The following is a 21,003-nucleotide window of genomic DNA, read 5'->3' as shown; positions in this document are numbered from 1 at the left end:
GTTTAATTCCATACCAAACCATTGCTCAGGATTATTGATTCAAACATTTGTCTTACTTTTATTATCTTCGTAACTGACATTGAAAAAGCACAGCAGTTCTAATATTGGAAACAAAATCAAGATAGACACTTCTTGTCATTCGAAACATTAATATTCGTTAATTTCCAAGAAATAAAGCATGATTTAAACCCATAAAATTCTTGAGACCGTTTCATAATGAGGGCTCAAAATAAAGAAAAGTACTGCGTCAGACATAAAGAAATGTGCAAATTTAAAAACGTATTTTCCTAAGAATGATGCCAGCAATTTTTTTTATTACGTAACGGAAACTGAATACAATTAGATATTGCTAGCCAGAAAGGAAATGCTAATTTGCCCACAATACATTTATGAGTGCGCTACAAGGTCTTATTCATAACAATTGATAAATGGCAAAATGCAATCTTATTCAACTATGACCTGGTTCCGCTGATATTGTCTCCTGATGATTGAGGAATGAATTTGTTTTTATAGAGGTGGTTCAAATATCCCCTCTGTTCGCTGCACCGTAATTTATTATAAAAGAAATATTGACATTGGGTTGAGATGAACAGCAAAACGTGATTATCTTTCAAGTATTTTCTGTTACTATATATTCGCTCAAATCTATGTATGAATGATTGGTTTTACAGCCCGCTTAAATAAAAATACCGAACCTTTAAAAACGAGATAATGAATGATGTTGCTCATGAAACAATCTTTAGGCGACATGCAATCAAAATGGTATTATTGAAAACAAATAATGCTATAGAAATCCGGTTAAGGAGAAAATAACGGTGATACATTGGCATTTTAGAGAACACACCGATTCTGAACACGGAAAAACAATTTATTTCGACGCTTTATACGAAGTAAATCATGATGCGCCCATTAACCCATAACAATGTAAACGCGCAAATTCGTCAGGTGAGGTCGTAAGATTCAAATGGACATACATTTTGCACGCATATTTCGATCGTTTTTTTTTACTGTTGTGTAATGCATAGCAATTCCTGTAGATATGTTGTTAATGTCGATGTAGCAGAACAGTATGGTAAGAGGTAGAAAAAAGGTAACAATTGTTCGACGTTTCGAAGAGCTAACCGCACCGTTTCACTTAGTTCTTTTGCCACACATTATTTGCTTATGTTTTCCCCAACATACTGACAGCATCGGGGAGCCTACGGTATCGTGTGTCTGTTAATTTCTATTAAAATAAGGGCTATAACTCAACGATTAATAAGCCATAGTTATATGCCTTGCAACACGATGTCACAAGTGATATGAGAAAAAGAAAATTTTGTAGTAATCTTGAACGGGTATCCAATGATGGAAAAATAATTTGCATGACACTTTTTTACTATTAAAGGGTATCATGTCACAATAATTATGGTAAATGCAAACAGTATGGGTCATGCTGAACATCTTTATATTGTTACTAGTAATACTGTGTTCCATGTACATATCATCAAGTGTGTTAGAGTTATGTCCAATGGTAAAGCTGGTAGAACGACGACAACATCGAAGACAGAAAGGCTTACAACTCGATTTTGTTTCCTAGTAACGCGTCGTGTCGTGTTTGGATGTGTTTAAGTTTTCTGGTTAATAATATACGATTGTCTCTCAAGTGGTATTCAAAGGTGTGTTTTTATCACACCTTAAACAAAATGGACAACTAACTTACTAGTATTTTCTATGATAATTATCTTATTTTAATACTTCTCAGTATAATGGGAATAATATGACAACTAATGTAAAATTACGTGTCGAAAACCAACTTATTAAAGTGACACACTTATTCAAAATCAGTACATACACATGTATAACAAACATTAATTTTGACTGATTATAATTAACTTGAGGATATCATTGAACTGCATAACCAATTCGCGAAAAAAACATTGAGAAATAATCAAACCAAAATAAATCATTAAACACTTAAGATGACCTTTTAATTATATATAATGGCGTTATATTAACATCTATCCAATAATGTTGATTTTATTACATTTTGTCGTAGAAAACTAGAGAAACAAAAGTGAGTATATAACTATGATATAGTCCCATAAAATGTCTGATAAATTGCCGTGGTCACACGATGCTGTATAAACAAGATATGTATGGGAAAACCAAAGAAATTCTACACTGGTCAACTGAACTACTATATGCTAATGAGGTAGATAAGTGGAGCGAGCAAAGCATCAATGTTGTATAGTGAAAAATCGCAGATAGGAACTCGCTCATGTTTTTGCTAAATGCACGTTTTGTTTTTGCCGAAAGCAAGTTTAGCATATCATTAGGAGTGTTAAAACAACGTTTCTAAAAGCTGGAACCCTTCAGCACGTGTTGATATTTGCTCAGATATTGTCTTAGACATGTAGACCACAACCTTTATGTCTTGTTGTTGCATGATTGGTTGATTTATATTATTACGTCATTTTATTGATGTATGTTTAAGATGTCAAATTATCGACAAGGTGTATCGTAGTCCTCGTGGTCTGGAGGTTCAGGTGATGTTTAGTCTCTTTATATTTTAGACCTCACCCGCGCTCCGAAAAAAATGAAATATTTGTTATATAATTTCGATATCATGGAGTATAAAAATAATGAAAAGTGTTTTCAGATACCTTACCGGGAAAACTATATAAACCAAAAATTTCTTTGTCAAAAAATGCAAATCATTAGTATATCATTAATATATATCATAGGTACATAACGCAACATAGAAGTTTAGATACATACTTTGGTAGGCACGTGATATGCAAATTTCGTTATGACGTTGTGTGCGATAAATTTAGATTCTACTTCGATTATACTTTTGGTTTTGTTGCATTTTGTTTTTTCCATTTTCTTATCAAACTGGGCGGTTAAAAATGTAAAAAATGTAAAGAGAAGTCATTTGGATATACATTCAAACAAATAAGTTTACATTACCAAAACATAATGGGACTTCAAAGAGTAATAGAACGTATCCATAGAATACATTGGCTTATGAACTTATGATGTATGTAATTGGAATGTATATATGTGCCTAGCGTACAGAAATCAAGCAGGGTTAAAGTTAAATGTTCAGTTAAAGTTTTTGAAGCACTATACATTGAATGATCATCCCACAATATGCATGTTGTGAGTTATGTAGCATTTACTTGATGTCTGTTTGATACGCGTTGCTCTGAAAACAATGAAATATATGCAAAAGAAAGCGTTTGGTTCTTCTTAGAGGTAGGTTAAAATCCGGTGACATGTTCTCAATGGTCAATAAACTGTTTGGTTATGACCAAAGCATGTGTTTCTTGTTTTTCTTCTTTCAAATTACTATTTTTATAGATATCAAGGCGCATCCCACATGGTTGGTCAACGAACTGTTTAATGGAGTGTTGGCATGTTGATACGGAATCCAAGACATGTATCAATGCAATGTTAATGTAAAGTCCAAGGCATGTCCTCCACGGTTATTCAAAGAAGTGTTTGAATAAAGCCAAATGCATGTCATCCTAGCAATGTCTGTAAATACTAAATAGTTTAATATATGTCCTTGGAAGCATTTGTATAGTGTCACAGTCAGGGATTTAATGAAGTTGAACGTATATATAGGTTGTTTGTACAGAGTCCAAGTAAAAGTTGTAAAGAGACAAGCATTAACATGTTGTTTAGGTCGTTTATGTATAAACCAATTGATAACTGTCGAGTCTAATTCTCTAATTCATAAGTATAGATTACAATGCATGTCATAGGGCTCATTAATTACTGTATACCGACCTATTGTTTGGCTGCAAGGAGACCAATTCAGAGCTGTATAGGGCCCAATATATTTCATATGAACGTGTCTTATCAATAGCTGGAAAGAGTTAAATGTCGTATTGACCGTTGGTAATGTGTTAAATTCATATCTGTATAGAGTCTAATATCTGTCATATTGCCAGTTTATAATGTGGCCCTTTATAACTGTATATAGTTCAATGTATGTCATACGTGTCGTTCTGTTAAGCCGTGAATTTAAGTGGAGTACGTTTGTTAAGTGTTACATTCAAAACTGTTTAGAGTCTAATAATTGTCCCATGAAAGGTCCGTCCGTAAAGTGTTCAATGTATTCATGTATAAAGTCTATCGTCTGTCCAATTTTTAACTGTATAGAGAACAATGTCTGTCCAATTTATAAATCTAAAATAATGTTTGTCAATCTTTAACTGTGTAGATTCCAATAGCATGATTAATATATGTTGTTGCAGAAAATGTTTCATAAACAAGCTCCGTGACGCTACTGAAAGTTTAGTATTTAATTACATATAATTTACAATCCACTTTTAATTTACATAATTATATGAAAAAACTACGGAAACAAGCTCAGTAGCCAAAAGTTTAAACATAAACCCAGTTTAATGGCACAGGGTAAATACCACAGACATAGAACACAAAAAACAAAAAATCACCAAAATGAATCATGGAACAACTGCACAAAACTCCACAAATAACACAGTGCATATATACTATATTAAAAAAAACTAGGTGTGTTTATCAATGATTGTTAGGTACCGCCTTGGAACGGTCAGTATAAAGTTATTTACTAGGGGTTTAAACCAGTTTGTGTGCAAAACCTAATTCTTATCCCAACAAACTCGAATAAAGTATTAACGTAAATGCTTGAACTTCATTAGATTTCCAGGTGTTTCTAAAACATGTGCCCTTTTAGTTTTTGTCATAATTTCAGTAAAAATAGGATTTTAAAATACAATACTTGCTCGTCAGTTCTCGTTTTGATGTTTGACAAACACTTTGACGGTGACACCATTGGGACAAAAACAGCCTCAATCCTAAAATATGTCAGATAGTATATATTTTATTTTGAAAAGGGAGTTGTACTACATAAATGCAAGAGATCTTTTCATTTAACTTTGGCTTACATCTTTCATCTTACTTTCCTCGTTGTGTATGTTTCCCGATCAGACAGTAGGTGTTATAATCTGGTCATGTGTACTTATTAAGGTACTCCAAATATCTAAGTGAGACATCTTCGATTAATATGATAACGTTAAGAAAATAATGAAAAAGCATTTTTCTTATCATGTTAATATGATATCTCTCCTAGGAATAAACATTCAATAATCATATACCGACCTTAAAGGCCTAAGTGGCGGTCGTTTCTCCGTATTTCTTTCGCAGCGTTATTATTTATTCTATGTTTGTGATTACGATTCGTTCGGAATAAAACAGTTTTGAGATTAAAATCGCGTTCAATCAATACAAAGCGGCGCTGAGGATATTATTGTTATCAGTGACTGTCAACGAACTATTTCGGTGCAACATACCCCCATGGCTCTCTTTCGATCTTAGATATAATTAATCGTACAGTGTATATCAATACCGGTCATAGTCCGATGTTTTTCAAAAAGCAACATAAACATATAGGGTGGTTGTGACATGTAAATGACGCTTGCAATTACGGGATTCACGTAATCAAAAATAATCTTTCAATCAAAACAACTCAAAACAACTAAGTCAGTAGAGAATCGCATGGAAGTTATCAAACAAAATTACAACTAATGTTTATGGTATCTAATTCGTCCCTTGTATTTTTCAAACGCGAGGATTCATTTGCTACATTATCGCATGTTTCTGTACGCTCAATTTAAAGAGTAAACGCTCAATATATAGAGTAAACGCTCAATATATAGAGTAAACGCTCAATATATAGAGTAAACGCTCAATATAAAGAGTAAACGCTCAATATATAGAGTAAACGCTCAATATAAAGAGTAAACGCTCAATATATAGAGTAAACGCTCAATATATAGAGTAAACGCTCAATATAAAGAGTAAACGCTCAATATGTAGAGTAAACGCTCAATATAAAGAGTAAACGCTCAATATGTATAGTAAACGCTCAATATAAAGAGTATACGCTCAATATAAAGAGTAAACGCTCAATATAAAGAGTAAACGCTCAATATATAGAGTAAACGCTCAATATAAAGAGTAAACGCTCAATATATAGAGTAAACGCTCAATATAAAGAGTAAACGCTCAATATATAGAGTAAACGCTCAATATAAAGAGTAAACGCTCAATATATAGAGTAAACGCTCAATATAAAGAGTAAACGCTCAATATAAAGAGTAAATGCTCAATATAAAGAGTAAACGCTCAATATATAGAGTAAACGCTCAATATATAGAGAAAACGCTCAATATATAGAGTAAACGCTCAATATATAGAGAAAACGCTCAATATATAGAGCAAACGCTCAATATAAAGAGCAAACGCTCAATATATAGAGCAAACGCTCAATATAAAGAGCAAACGCTCAATATATAGAGCAAACGCTCAATATATAGAGCAAACGCTCAATATATAGAGTAAACGCTCAATATATAGAGTAAACGCTCAATATATAGAGTAAACGCTCCATATAAAGAGTAAACGCTCAATATATAGAGTAAACGCTCAATATAAAGAGTAAACGCTCAATATATAGAGTAAACGCTCAATATAAAGAGTAAACGCTCAATATATAGAGTAAACGCTCAATATAAAGAGTAAACGCTCAATATAAAGAGTAAACGCTCAATATAAAGAGTATACGCTCAATATAAAGAGTAAACGCTCAATATAAAGAGTATACGCTCAATATATAGAGTAAACGCTCAATATAAAGAGTATACGCTCAATATAAAGAGTAAACGCTCAATATAAAGAGTAAACGCTCAATATATAGATTAAACGCTCAATATATAGAGTAAACGCTCAATATATAAAATGAACCATATTAGCTCTTCTCAAAATCCGTACAAAAATATGCGATAGTGTGAACTTAATCCCTGCGTTTGTGTATTAGTTTGTAAATTTCACGTCATTTTTTTATAATTTCAATAAAATGGTGATATTTTTTTCATTTACTTATTTATATTTTAGTATCATCAGGCCGTGTATGGAATGTGCTAATTAAAAGCAACTTATCGATTTTTGATTGTTTAAGGTCGTTAATGTAACTTATTTGTCAATACCAGTTTTCGGACATTTTCGAAAAAGGCTTTTCTTCCTTTATTTGAATATCATTTCGTTTATGGCTTTCACTAAATAAAGTGGAGACACTGTTGTTTAAGTGCTTGTGTTGTTATTGTTTGGGTCATTACTTGCACAAAAACACATTCATTTAAATATGATAACAAATTATGTTTAATAATGTATAGATTAATGAATTTATAAAAATGATAGTATCAAATATTATAATTATGAAACGTAAACTTATAGGAATATGTGTACCGTAAAAGTGAATTTGTTTCAAACATCAATACCAACTTGTATTTCAGGATATTTTTTGTGTTGCTAATCATCATTCTTTATTTTTAAATAAACTTGAAAACCATGTGAGGATAGTTTTTTTCACTATGTCTGGGCGCTCTAGGCTTTGAACATTTTGTTATAAAGATATTAGAAAAATGATTATAATGATAATTCGAATAAAAGACAAAAACAAATCAAAAACATGAAGCAAATAGTTTCAAAAAAAGTTTAGTCACAACGAATTTCACGCTGCCATATCGTTTAGAAATGAAACATTTTGGGCATGTTATGCATGTTGGAAACACAATGCCATTTTTTATTAAAAAAAATCACGTTTAAAATAATTTAAGAATTCCAGGTTATACAATCTGACACATTAATAAAAGTGTATGATTTTTTTACAATAATTTAAATATAACTGGCATTGTCATTTCTGATTTGTTAAAGTGCAACAATTAATGTATCTAAATTAAAAAAGAACTAAAGTGGCAGCATCATCGAAAAGAAACTTTTTAAAACTATTAACGATATGGAAAATGTGTTTCCTGTTGATCATATCGCACAAAGGATTACTGGTTTAATGTCATGAATTATAAATATCAGACGACTCCTGCGATGATGTTAGATTATTATTTTGTCTGCACTTTACACAATAATCATAAAGGAAAAAGAACAATTGTTGATTTCGGGTAACAACATATATAGAACTGCTCTATTTGCTATCGACAAAATAGTATCTGACACTGAAATCAACACATGATTTATATCTATTCCAACAAGCGAAAGCACCAATCCGGATTGGGTTGAGAATGTTCCATGATAATAGGAGTGGACACAACTGTCCACTTAACTAAATTTGTCAACGTTCTCATGACAGAAAATGTGATTTCATCTCACAGCTTTATTACTTGATGAAGAAGCCGAAGCTTTATAAATATGTGCCTTAGAGAAATACACACTTTCCAATGTCTTGTGCTCAGGATGAACACTGAAATTTTCTGTTTTAGTTCATAATGCAATAAAATATATTTCATGACAAGTATGTCGATGTAGTTATTACTTTCAATCTGCCTTTTTTAATAAACTATGGCAATATGATCTTCTAAAATTAATTCTTAATATGTATTTTAGTTGAAACATTGTTTTTGCGTTTTTCTTGTATTATTCAGGTGTTATGTGCATTTGCTCCATTTTTTAGGGGATCGAATGTGTGTTTATAGTTAATTGCTCATACATTACACTGTGGTCAAAAACTAATGCGATCAGTCATAATTAAAAATTATCACATATCATGCTTAAATAATGGTTTTCATGTCAGATTATTAAACAGGATGATGCTCAATTTTTTCTTCTTATTATAAAGGGTCACCAGGGATCAACGTTAAAGAGTTGTTAATGATTCGATAAAATGACTTCGAATACTTAAAAGATAACAATGACGGCCTCATAATTACAGCCATCTACATTTGAGTATTGGTTGACGGCCGACCCATGAGTATATGTCGGCACTGAATTTTATAAGATACAATAATTCAATCAATCTCGAAATGATGTTAAACAGTTCATGAAATATCCACATTTTCGAGGTGTTTCATTTTGACTTTTTTTTGTATACTATAAAAATATAAATAAATTCAAAAAGGAAGACTATTTTTACCCTTGGAAGCAAAATGAGTAAAAATATTGCGATGGACAATGAGTTTATCTCAGTAAACTGTATTTATACAACGAGTGTGTATCATTTAGTATCCACTTTCTTCAAGGTTTAATATTATTAGAACGTGAGGTTAATATAAAACTAGATAACAGTTGAAATTTATATGACTTCAACATTTTAATAATAGCGGTTGCCGGATCATATCATATCAGTTACCTTTTGACTTATAACATACATTCAACAATATCACATAAAATAGGAGACGTTAAACAATAACATACTGTTCAACTAATTCTATTGACGTTCAATAGTTAAACTTTTTAATTTATCTAAAGTAGCTATTGTAATGTTTAGTTTGTTTCGCTTAATTTCTAGGCATCTGTGTTCATATTTTAAACAGTTTCTATTTGTTCACATATACCGCTCAGTATAGTGGTAACTATTTTGCTATTTGTGGAACAAATAATCAAGGAGACCAAGCAAAGAATACTTTTTATTTTGTTATTTCTGTTTATAATGTATTCACGGCTGTATTTTGTACAATCGGTAAAGTTTTTCGAGTCATATCTCGCGAAGGATAAATGGAGGTAACTTTGATTTTTTGCAAAGTATGCATAGTCCACCTGTATAATTCGTTTCCAAAGTATTTGCTGAAGTAGCATTGTTTACTGTTATATTTCAAATTTTCTTTGAAGGAAGAGGAATATCAAAACAAATAAATTCCAGCCTTTTTCACTTAATTATTTAAAACTTAACTGATAGTTGATGACCCTTAAATCTAAAGGGTAGTAGTATATATTATTAGCGGCGGAGTATTACGTTGATTTGCATGGTTGTAATCAGTTAAGCTTTTTCTGCTAGTAAAAAATCGTAACTACCGTTTCAATTGAAAACCATTGTGAAATGGAATTTCGATTTTAAATATCGTGCATAAAATTTGAACGTCTCTAAAGTGATCATGTTTTATACTTCAAATATGCTCAAGATTTCTTAATGTACTTTTTGTGAAGGAAAAACAAAATACCTGTTTGTTACGAGTTTTTTAATTATTTCCGAATAGCCGTAAATTTATGTTTCAATCATTATTTGTCAATAAGTGGACAAAATCACTCTAGCCCCTAAAATCATTTGAATAGAAGAGTCTATTTCCGAGTGACAAGAAAGGTCTTTTTAGTGACGAACATTGCATATAAAATAACTCCCTACCTATCTATCATTTTCCGATTGCAGATTAAATACTGCCTTTGGTAGTTCAGTTCGATGGTTAAGATCTACAAAGATCAACTTATGACAACACACATTTTTATGCCTTGCAAATGACAGGTACTCGTTGTATTTTGGAGTACCTTGGTACAAATGTAGTTGACAATTAATTTGTTATGGGTTGTTGATCGTCCCATATCGCATCCAATGATTGTATCGATCAATTGTGAGTACTTTTCTGGAATATCGTTTATTTCATGTAACAAATAAGCTTAGATGTAGTAAAGGTTTAAACTATCAGTAATTTCCCGTTCAGCGTTGAATTGCGTGATTTCGAAATGTTATAAAATATATTGTGTGAAATTATATCGAGACAAATTTTATACCCATTGTATATCTCATGTATTGTCGTTACCATACAAATTGTCTAAGGAAGGTCCTTAAACGTCGCATGTTATTTTTAGTATTTTAAATAATCGAACCGGTTTTTTGAATACGATTAGTTCAGACGCAGATGTTTTTTTCATAAACTGGTAAAGTATTAAATATAATCAAGCAATGATTCTTTGACATGTTTTAAAAACAAAAGATGGTGAAGTTTGAGATACTTTTTAAATATCGTATGGACATGTATCTTTATTAGTATAGCATAACTGCGCTAGAGACGACAAAAACATTATCAGTTGACTATTTGTACCCTATGAATCTCATATAAATGCTCTCGATTCCTTTTTTTGCAAAGTAACTTATATAACTGCGGAGAATATGGCTATAACAATAATACCTACATGTCGAGGTAAATGGTCCCTAGAATATGGGCGTGGAAAGTTGACACAATATAATCATTAAACATTAAAAGCATGAAAACCTACCTTAGTCAAAAATCTTGGCCAACAGTAAATATATTCTATTAAGCGTTCGAAGAATAGTATATTAATGTTATAGAATTGTGATGATACATTGCAGACGATACTGCATATTTTTGATCGTTATAAATAATTATTTTAAATGTTAAGTATTGATCGCATGTTTGGCATTAATGCTGTATGTACGCAGTAGCGCAAGCATGTAAACTACCAAAAAGCGCTGGCGCGCATCATTGAATTTGCTCGCGTGTCCTACTGCGATCATACAACAAAACGCAACAAAAAGTGCGATCAGTTATTTTATACAATTCTTAAATAATAAACATAATATAACAAAGAAAGTACATAACAGGTTAATTAATGTACGTAACATAAGGCAGAAAAAATCAAAACACATGGAATATTGTACATATCATAATGAAGAACGAACATAACACATTTAATGATGTACATAACATAATGAAGAAGAGAGCACAACGTACTTATTATTGTTCATACTATTATAAAACATAGCTCGTAAACGTATGTACGTAAAATGATAAAGAGAGACAATAACATCAATAATGATGAGCATAACATAAGAAAGAAAGTGCGTAACATATTATTACACCTAAATAATATAATTCAATATGTACCTAACCATTCAAACTACTAAAACACAGTTATATTAACGGCATAATACAAGAGCAATCATATCGCAATGTTTACATTCGCCTAGTGTTTTATACATAGAAAACAACAATCATTTTGTAAAACCTGCAATGTGATACGGTATCATTGGTTATTTCAAAAGTGTGCACAAAAAAGTGGAATACGCCATTTAACCAATGTTATACGACGTTGCAATTATCGACCCCCTTTACTCACAAACATATGTTGTTAACCTATTTTTAACAAAAATATATCATAATATAACATTGCTTTAATCTAAATCAGTAATTATTTAACAATTGAACTGTAAACATAAGCATTGATCAGAATGTGTTCGTGTGTTTATGCTATATGAGTGTCGGAGGCCAAGTTTTTAAATCTAGTGGTAACGCGGAACATCTTTTTTGTTACATTCACGCATTCATACAGCATAATCACACAAACAAATGCGAAACAAGGACTACCCCGATAGCTTATTAAACAATGAACAAAACAAATGTGTAAATAACTCAATGAAACTTTACATTACATAATAAAGTGTTTTTACAACATAAAATAAAAAAAAAGCACAATAGAAAATAAACACATAACAACTCAACTTAAGCGTTCCATAGTTAAGTGTGCAATATAAATATTTCATTTCAAAAATACCTCGTATGTTTGATTTATGATTTTTCTTGACCTGTCCTTCTGGCATAGAATATAACATTTATTCCACATTATATACATCATCATGGCATCTGAGAGGTCTTATTTATGAGTCACTTTTGACTAATTACTCTTTGGATTACAATATGATTCATGGACCTAAATACTCACACCTATAAAGCCTTAAGCTAGGTTCACTAGCCTAGAAGGAAATTTGTAAACAGTTTCGTTATCGTTTTTATAGTGCATGCTCTTATATGAAAAAAGCAACGGCCCTTGTCCGAAACAGAGATACATAGAAGTGAGGTTTATTGCTGCTAATCACAGATATTCATATCAACATTTGACCGCTAGGATCGCCTCTGAATTTAATTGTATTATTGATCCAAATGATGTTGGTTAGGTAGATAAGGTATTTTCATCGGTAACCAATATCAACGGGAAAAGGTTTTGAGAGAATAACGTCCATTTCAAATGTTAACTAGCTAAATTAAACTACTGTTAAATGTAAGGACAGCCCTATTATATATCAGAACAGAACAGAACAGAAAGATTATTTATTTGGATTTAAAAATATTGTTTCTCATCCATACAAATAATCATAACACAAAATGATGGTAAATAAATACAAATAATACAGAAACAAAACATATTAATACAAACAAGTGTAATAAAAGGTTAGTCATTATAAGCGAATTTCTTATTTCATTAGCTTTGCTTATATATGTACACAATCGATTTAACACCGATCTTTTATTAAATTGATGAAAACAACTCAATCAATTTCCACATGCTCGTGTTTCTAGTGTAATACTTGCTTATATAACGTTTCCTAATGTCTTTGTAACAATCACATTTTAAAATAAAATGAAACTCATCTTCAATGTCTCTTAAAGCATTATCACATAATACGCATTGTCTATCTTCTCTATTGACACGTTGCGGTCCATATCGTCCAGTTTCCACACGTAATTTGTGACCAGATGCACGCATCCTCGTTAAACAGCTACGCAGTGATTTGTTTGTAACAATGTCCAGATATTGTTCGTATTCAAGGCTATGTTTTAAATGTCTGTACATAGTCAACACACCATTATTTTGTAGACTCTCTCGCCATTCTTGCATGTAATTGTCTATAACTGTCTGCTTAAACATAGGTATAAACTGCTTAGTAATAACAATGTCTGGATTATTCCATACATAAGTGAAACCAAATTTGTCGAGGATATTCTTAATATTGCTACACCAATTATGTTTTCCATTAACAAAGTCGATATATGATAGATCGTACAAAGATTTAATAATACAATTGTTTGTATTGACGACCTTAAGCCAGTATTTAATTAGCCGAATATATCGATTTATATGCAATGGGTATCGACCAAGTTCTCCGTAAACGCTACAGTTACTTGTGGAAAGTTTAACGTTTAGTAGTCGTTTACAAAATCTTAAATGCAGCCCCTCTACTTCCTGAGACTTCACATAACCCCAAACTTCACATGAATAATTCAATATTGAGCTAACAAATGCATCAAAAAGTTGACAACATGTTTGGGTGTAAAGTTAAATGATTTTAAATTTGACATAAGCGTGTTCATAGCCTTAAGGCCTTTTCCCGTTAGCATATTCTGATTTAAAGCGAACGATCCACTCGAGCTGAACACCATTCCTAGATAATTGAATTCATTTACTGTATCTAAGTTTACATTGTCATATGTCCATTTTTCACCTTGTCTTAAACGACCTCTCTTTTTAAAAACGATGACCTTTGTTTTGTCGGTATTGACTTGTAATCCCCATTTATCGCAATAGTTTTTAAGCGCATTCAAGCTTTCCTATAGATCTTCCGGAGATTCAGCTATCAAAGCCATATCATCTGCATACATAAGCAGAAGTAAAGTCAATTCCTTGATTAAAATTCCACTTGTAGGAAGTGTTTCAATATAAAGTTCCATATCTTCTACAAATAATGAGTAAAAAATCGGAGAACACACATCCCCCTGCTTCAAACCGACTGCTATTTCCATAAAATCGGACATCTTTTCACAATGTTTGACTTTGCACCGCACTTTGTCGTACATAGACCGTACTATACGAAGCATATTCCCAGAAACACCGAGTTTATATAGCTTATACCATAACGCAGAGTGGTTAATAGAGTCAAAAACTCGTTTCATGTCGACCATGGCTACATACAAGCGTTTGCCGTTGTTTAGCATATGCTCAATCAAGCAATTTAAACTGAAGATTGCGTCCACTATTGAGTAACCCTTTCGAAAACCGAATTGGCTATCAGGTAGTTTATCATTTGTATCGCCCCAGGTCATAAGTCGAGTGTTAATAATGCTAGTAAAGAGTTTTGCCATTGAACTCATAAGGGTTATCCCTCTAAAGTTTGTGACTTGGTCCTCGTCGCCTTTCTTGTACACGGGTACTATGATAGATTCCATCCAACTGTCTGGAAAAAACCCACTATTTAATATAAGGTTAAATAAATCGGTTAAATGGCCTAGTACTATATCTCCGGCTTCAATAAAATATTCATTAATAAGTCCGTCTTGAGATCCCGCTTTCGCTCGTTTTAATGATTTTATCGCTTTTGTCACTTCCGCTGGAGTAATGTCATTGTCAAGCTCCTCATATATAGGATCGTTAGGGTCTGATGGCCGTTCCGAGAACTGTTCAGCCTCAGGATTGGAGAATCCATTTAAACCGTCCGACAGCGTTTGGAAATACTCTTGAAAATCTTGTATATTATTCCCGCGCTTTGCCTTACGCTTTGAAAAATATTTCCAGAAGTCCTTCGGTTCTTTCTTCTTTAGCCCTTCAATGTTTCTCATTTTAGTTATCGTGTGCGACCTCTTTTTATTCATAGTCAATAGTTTATATGCACGTTTGGCTTCAAATAAAAGTTGACGGTTTTCATCACTTTTTAAGGCATATAACCGTTTAACGGCTTCCATATAGACCCTTTTCTTTTCATAGCACTCTTTATCAAACCAGGCTGCACGTTTGATAGGTCCAAACGAAGCATGATTAGGTTTACCAGTTTTATGTCGTATCTTCGTGAATGATGGCATTGCGACAACATTTATGATTTCAATAAACCTTTCAACACAATTATTTACATTGGTTTTATCCATTGTGTTAATGTTCAATGATATTTCATTTAGTTTCGGTAGTTGGGAAATTAAACCACGTCTAAATTCCGTTTTAAGTTCATCATTCCATCTGATATATATATGCTCATCTTCATCATTGACACGCTGACCTGCTATTCGATCACTATGGAGTACAACATGTAACGGCGCGTGATCAGAGTAACCGTTGAAGTCCATCACTTTAAAAACCGTAATACAATTAAAATCCTCTTCCTATAGTCTAATAGTCTATTGTACTACTGCCAATTTCACTCAGGTACGTAAATTTACCGCTATGATCAAGACGACCGTTACATATCCTTAAGCTAGTAGCCTTACATAGATCAATTACCTTTAATCCCTGGCAGTTAAATGTTTTATCTTCGTTTATCCTAATCAAAGGTCTATCAGCAATATAACCACCAGGATCCAAGTTTGAATTAGCATAGTCATATGGAATAAAATCCGGTTTTTCACCAACTCGGCCATTGAAATCCCCGGCCGTAAATACTTTACCCAAATTTTGAAATTCAAAAATATCTGTTTCTAATATTTCAAACAGATTACAGTTTATTGTGTTGAATGCCGGTGAATTCTCACCCCACATATAAACAGCACCAAAGTATATGTCTTCTTCAAAATTAAAGAAACTACTGTCAAATTTTAACCATATGATGGTATCGTGGTGATTACCAGTTACAGAAATTCCATTAGCAAGATTTTCTCCAATGTATATAACTATACCGCCGCTGTTTCGTCTTGCTTTCTTATGTTGGAATTTCCTATAAAAGTTAAACACCTTAAATCCATCGATATTGATATTGCTATTTTGTTTTGTCCATGATTCAAGTAACACTATGACATCATAAGTGTGAAGTAACGATAGGAAGTCATCGTCTTGAAGTTTATCTGAAGTTAAACCTTGGCAATTCCATTTTAACGTCACCTTCCTGCTCTACCTATTGAACCTTTCCGTACTTTCCGTCTGTGTAGATCTGGCCGTCCACAAAGAGTTTGCTATATTTCATATAAGCATCCTTTCCGTCTTTTCTGGCTGCCAGCATTATAGGGACAAGTTTGCGTCTTTGGTCAGCTACTGATGGCGGAAATTGGTCATGCATGTATTTTCCAGATCTATCTGGGATATTAGCTCTTAGAGTCTTGGACGATGCCTTGTCTTGCATTTCTTTAAATGACACCAATATATTTCTGGGTTTGTGACTCGTTTTACGACCGACTCTGTAGACCTTTTCAAATTTCATGTTTTTGATTTGATCTTCGTCCATTCTTATGTCGGTAGCGAATTCCCTAATCAATGTTTCCGTCTGCTGATCAGACTCACTTTCAAGTTCTTTTATTCCGCCTATAATCAAATTCTTGATCATTGACTTTGATTCCAAATTCTCAAGTGAAGAATTGAGAATTTTGTTTTCGTTGGAAAGCTTTTCCAACTCCGACTCGTTGACCTTTTTCAATGTCCTTAGTTCGTTTCTGGTTTCGTCCGTTTCAATGCTATTCAAATCAGTCCTGTTTTCCATAGACGTCAAACGCTCATCATTTCTAGTCAACCTTTTGTCTAGGTCGGACCAAAGTGATGACATTTTGCTGTCTACTTCGCCTATTCTTTGTTCTAAAGTTTCAAGTTTTTCTAATCATTTATTAACTTCATCAAATCGGGATGATATAAGCATCACTATATCAGCATTGGTGATTTTCCGGCTTTACTTCTTGTTCCGGTTTTCGATGTCGCGCCCATCTGCGAATGCTTAACACCGCTGGGATATAAGCCGTGCATTGCAGGGTTTGTCATTGGGGTTGACATGGCTGTAGGGTACGGGATCCCCGGCTGCATTCCTGGTTGCATGTGCATAGTGGATTTTTGTGGGTTATTTTGGGACAACGGGGATAACTGGGAAAATTGGCTGCCGTACTGGCTAAATGTTTGATTTGGAAGCATGCCTACCGGTGATGTTGTAATACCGTATACTGTATTGACCGTTACTTTGGCCGTAGGCGATTGATATGTGCTCACCACTCTTGTTCGAAATTGCTGCAATTATCGAGTCAGAGTCTATGGTATTTTTCCTATATAAGCCTCTTGAGTTTATCGCCTGAATTTGTTCTTTGTTTGTCTTTTTTGGTCTTGGAGTTTCACCTTCACTGCTCTTTTTCCTTTTGTTTTTACCCTTTTCCGGCATTTCAACTACATATCCATAAAGTACATCACAAACTGAGTAAATCCATATAAAATATATCCAATAAACTTCACAATAAACACTCTTAATCCAGAGTTTTAGTCCGCTGAATTTACACACGTCTCACAAGTAGAAGGGTCGCCGTTTTCATTTTATATCGTAAATATAAAACTTATGTTTCTCAATTAAACATTACTTTTAATAGATTGACATGAAAAAGCATTATTATTTAAATCAACTATAAAACGCTTTATATTAATATTAATAAATGTAAGTTGTTGATTGGCTGGTGAAAGCGTTACAAATCAAATTGAAACGTTAATGACGTTGTATTAAATTTGTGCATGTCTTCGTATAAAGTCGTATCATGACAAAAAATAAAATCAACTTGACTACAGATGTGAATATACATTTTGCTTTATAAGGACAGTTAGGCACGTGATTTTTCTTTCAGGTCAGTTTGTCACGTGACCATTTCTTTGGACTTTTTAAAACAAAAATAACTGTACTTTTGTCGTAAAACATGTATTTAGCTAAAGGATTCAATAGTGTTATCAAATTCACGTTCTTTTCTTACATTTTACTTGGAATTTAAAGATCAGTAATTTTATTTGGATAAGGTAGAAGTAAACAGAATGTCATTGATGGCGAGAAAGGAAAACAAGCAGTTTTAATGCGTACATAGACAGTAGGATATGTCTTTATTAGACAAAGAATAACCAAACTGTCGAATCAATGTTTCTTTTATATCCTTTCGACCCCGAATTTAGTACAGTATGTTATTTTAAGTATATTTGTGTCATTGAATGACTGGATGCTTTGAACACGTATGTAATTATTATAACTGTGTAATGCTTAGAATGGTGCTCCATTGTAGATCGATTGGCAAACGGTTGAATGAATACAAAACCTGTCAATGTATGTCCAAATTTATCGTACTGCAATGCAACTTATAAAACCTTGAACAAGTTTGTTCAAATACTAACATTCTTACTTCCCCGCCAACATAATGTATTATGATATAATTTCATTTTTTTTTTTCAATTCATATCTTAATGTTATATGACGATACAAAATAAGTACACAATATGTTTAATCGTTTTTTTGTTAAGGCTGCTGAAGAACTCAATAATTATATCATTAAGTTGACTGACTTTCTTGGTAGACAATGAAAGTCAAGTACAATTTAATACAATTAAATACATCAAACAAATTTAAAAAATACAAAACAACAACAACTTTTATCATTTTAATCAATTACTTAATATTTGCACTCGTTATATTTTGGTATCTTGATTTCTAAGTTGCCTTTTAGATATGGTCGCATTCAGAGAAAGCTTAATCAAATAAACGTCATCTGAAACTTTTCTTTTCTCGTCAGACAAAGCAATTTGTCTCATAATCTTGCTGTTGTTGTTTCTTCTAAACCTTTGGCTCTGCGTCGATCCGTTGACTCTATGTTTATTTGTTTTCCTCATAACTATTGGTGTAAACGTATCGTCATCATTTGAGGAGCACGACGCATTATGCAAACTTGAACTGGATCTAGTAGTTTTAAAGAAAGTAAGCGGCTGTTTCTGGTCATTATGTCCATTGTGGTAGCATCCCCTGGTTCTACAATTATTCTTGTTTTGAATAGGCACATGCTTGTGAGGACTGTAAACATAATTTTGGCGTCTTCCAGAACGAAAGCGTAGAGGTAGTTCAGGCCCCTTCATTGAATGACCATTGTACGAACTTGTTTCCGTTCTTGTAAAGAAATCTAGCCCATATCGTTCACAGAAACATAACAAGCGAACAAAAACGCGTCTGAATTTCGTACTCATAGCTGAATAAAGTATGAAGTTTATCGATGCATTGATAAGTACCATCATATTTACGACGTTTCCGGCGATCTTGACGTTGTTTGCTTCGCAAGCTGTTAGAAGCATATCGTTAGAGTCAAGGTAGGTTAAATAAAGTATCAATGCAGCGTTTGGCGATTGACACAGAAGAAAAACTATCACAACGCCAATAAGCATAATTGTGATTCTATTTTGTTCCGCTTGTCGACGGGCGTTTTGTTTATTTGAGGAATATGAATTAGTCATACGCTTTCTTATTCTCATTGCAGAGTAAACTGTTCTCACCAAAATACCATTAAAGGTCGACAATAAAATAAACGGCAAAAATGTGAAAGTTAGCACCAAATAGTGGTAGTAAAAGATTTTGTAGGCATCAGTTTTGGCGAAATCTGTCTCCGTGTTCTTAAGTACTACAGTATTGTTGTTCTTGATTCTTACCGTTTTCATTTCGAAAAATTCCGGGAATGTGCTGATAACAGCAAAGGTCACAACTAGGAGTGTTATAAATCTAGCTCTTTGTGGCGTACATATTACCCTACCCTTCATCGGATAACACACAGCAATCAGGCGTTCTAAGGAAAATGTGACAGTAAGGCATACGGAAACGTTGCTACATATGTCTGTAAATGTTCTTGCGTATGGATACCAGTAAGTATAGGCTTCCAAACTCTTCACAACAGCGTAATGTTTCAAACTCAATGTGAAACTAAGAATAAGGTAGGAAATATCAAAAATAGCTAGCGCGGTAAGATAGCAATTCGTAGACGACACCATGGACTTGTGAGTGAGAACAATAATACAGAGAAGGTTTCCAACAAATCCGATAGATGTAATAAAAGGCACTAGAATCTTTTGGACGATAAATCGTGTCATCTCCAGTGAATAATCGTTGTCACACGGAGTATCAAATAAGTCATTTGATGTGGCGTTTGACATTTTTACGGCGACGCTTGTTTTCCACCTATGAAAAAAGCTTAAACGGTATAAAATTTCTGAACAGGTACGTTTATGACCTTTTTTATGAGCTAATTCGTGTGTCTGATCGTGTTGTTATGCAGATCTTGAGCGACGTATCTGGTCATCTGTTTGATTTTGCAGAAATCTGTAAGAAGAATAATATACATTATAGGAACTGAGAATTACGGTTTTACTTTGCGTTTTATTTTACAAACTTGATGTATGTTAATATATAGAATCTCTCGTTGTATTCGGTCAAATATCGACAGTATGCATTTTGTGTTTAATATTGACAAACTTCTTCTAAAATTGATAAAATGCAATAAGATATTCAATTGATAGTTTTTTTTATTTTTTTAATATTTTAAATGTGACAAAAAACTTAGGAACCGATATCAAATATCTTATATGATGCTTTCCCTCAATTTATAAAATTACAAAAAAATAGAACATCTCATTCTAAAGACTTGAAGTGAAAGATATTGCCAATATGAGATATATGAGAGAGCACTAACACCATTTGCTGACCCACTAATCTAACGA

At 32.8% G+C, this 21,003-nt stretch overlaps 1 protein-coding gene across 1 annotated transcript; it reads right to left on the bottom strand.

The window, feature by feature from the left end:
• Positions 1-17,157: 17,157 nt before the first annotated feature.
• Positions 17,158-20,439, bottom strand: LOC128204412 (FMRFamide receptor-like). The gene is made up of 3 exons (XM_052905828.1): positions 19,482-20,439; positions 17,497-17,667; positions 17,158-17,318 (listed from the first exon to the last, which is right to left on the bottom strand). The coding sequence occupies exons 1-3, from the start codon at positions 20,437-20,439 to the stop codon at positions 17,158-17,160; spliced, it is 1,290 nt and encodes a 429-aa protein (XP_052761788.1).
• Between the last annotated feature and the right edge of the window lie 564 nt (positions 20,440-21,003).

The sequence above is a fragment of the Mya arenaria genome, chromosome 10, assembly GCF_026914265.1.
Source record: "Mya arenaria isolate MELC-2E11 chromosome 10, ASM2691426v1".
Classification (NCBI taxonomy): Eukaryota; Metazoa; Mollusca; class Bivalvia; order Myida; family Myidae; genus Mya; species Mya arenaria.
Note: the sequence above shows the minus strand (reverse complement) of the source record. Positions and strands in the feature narration are given on the sequence as shown.

Coding starts and splice junctions, on each gene's coding strand:
- LOC128204412 (XM_052905828.1), bottom strand. CDS start 20,439: ATGTCAAACGCCACATCAAATGACTTATTTGATACTCCGTGTGACAAC. Junction 17,668..19,481: donor CATACTTTATTCAGCTATGA/GTACGAAATTCA, acceptor ATGGATATGTAG/TTGAAATGCCGGAAAAGGGT. Junction 17,319..17,496: donor AGCAATTTCGAACAAGAGTG/GTGAGCACATAT, acceptor ACATGCAACCAG/GAATGCAGCCGGGGATCCCG.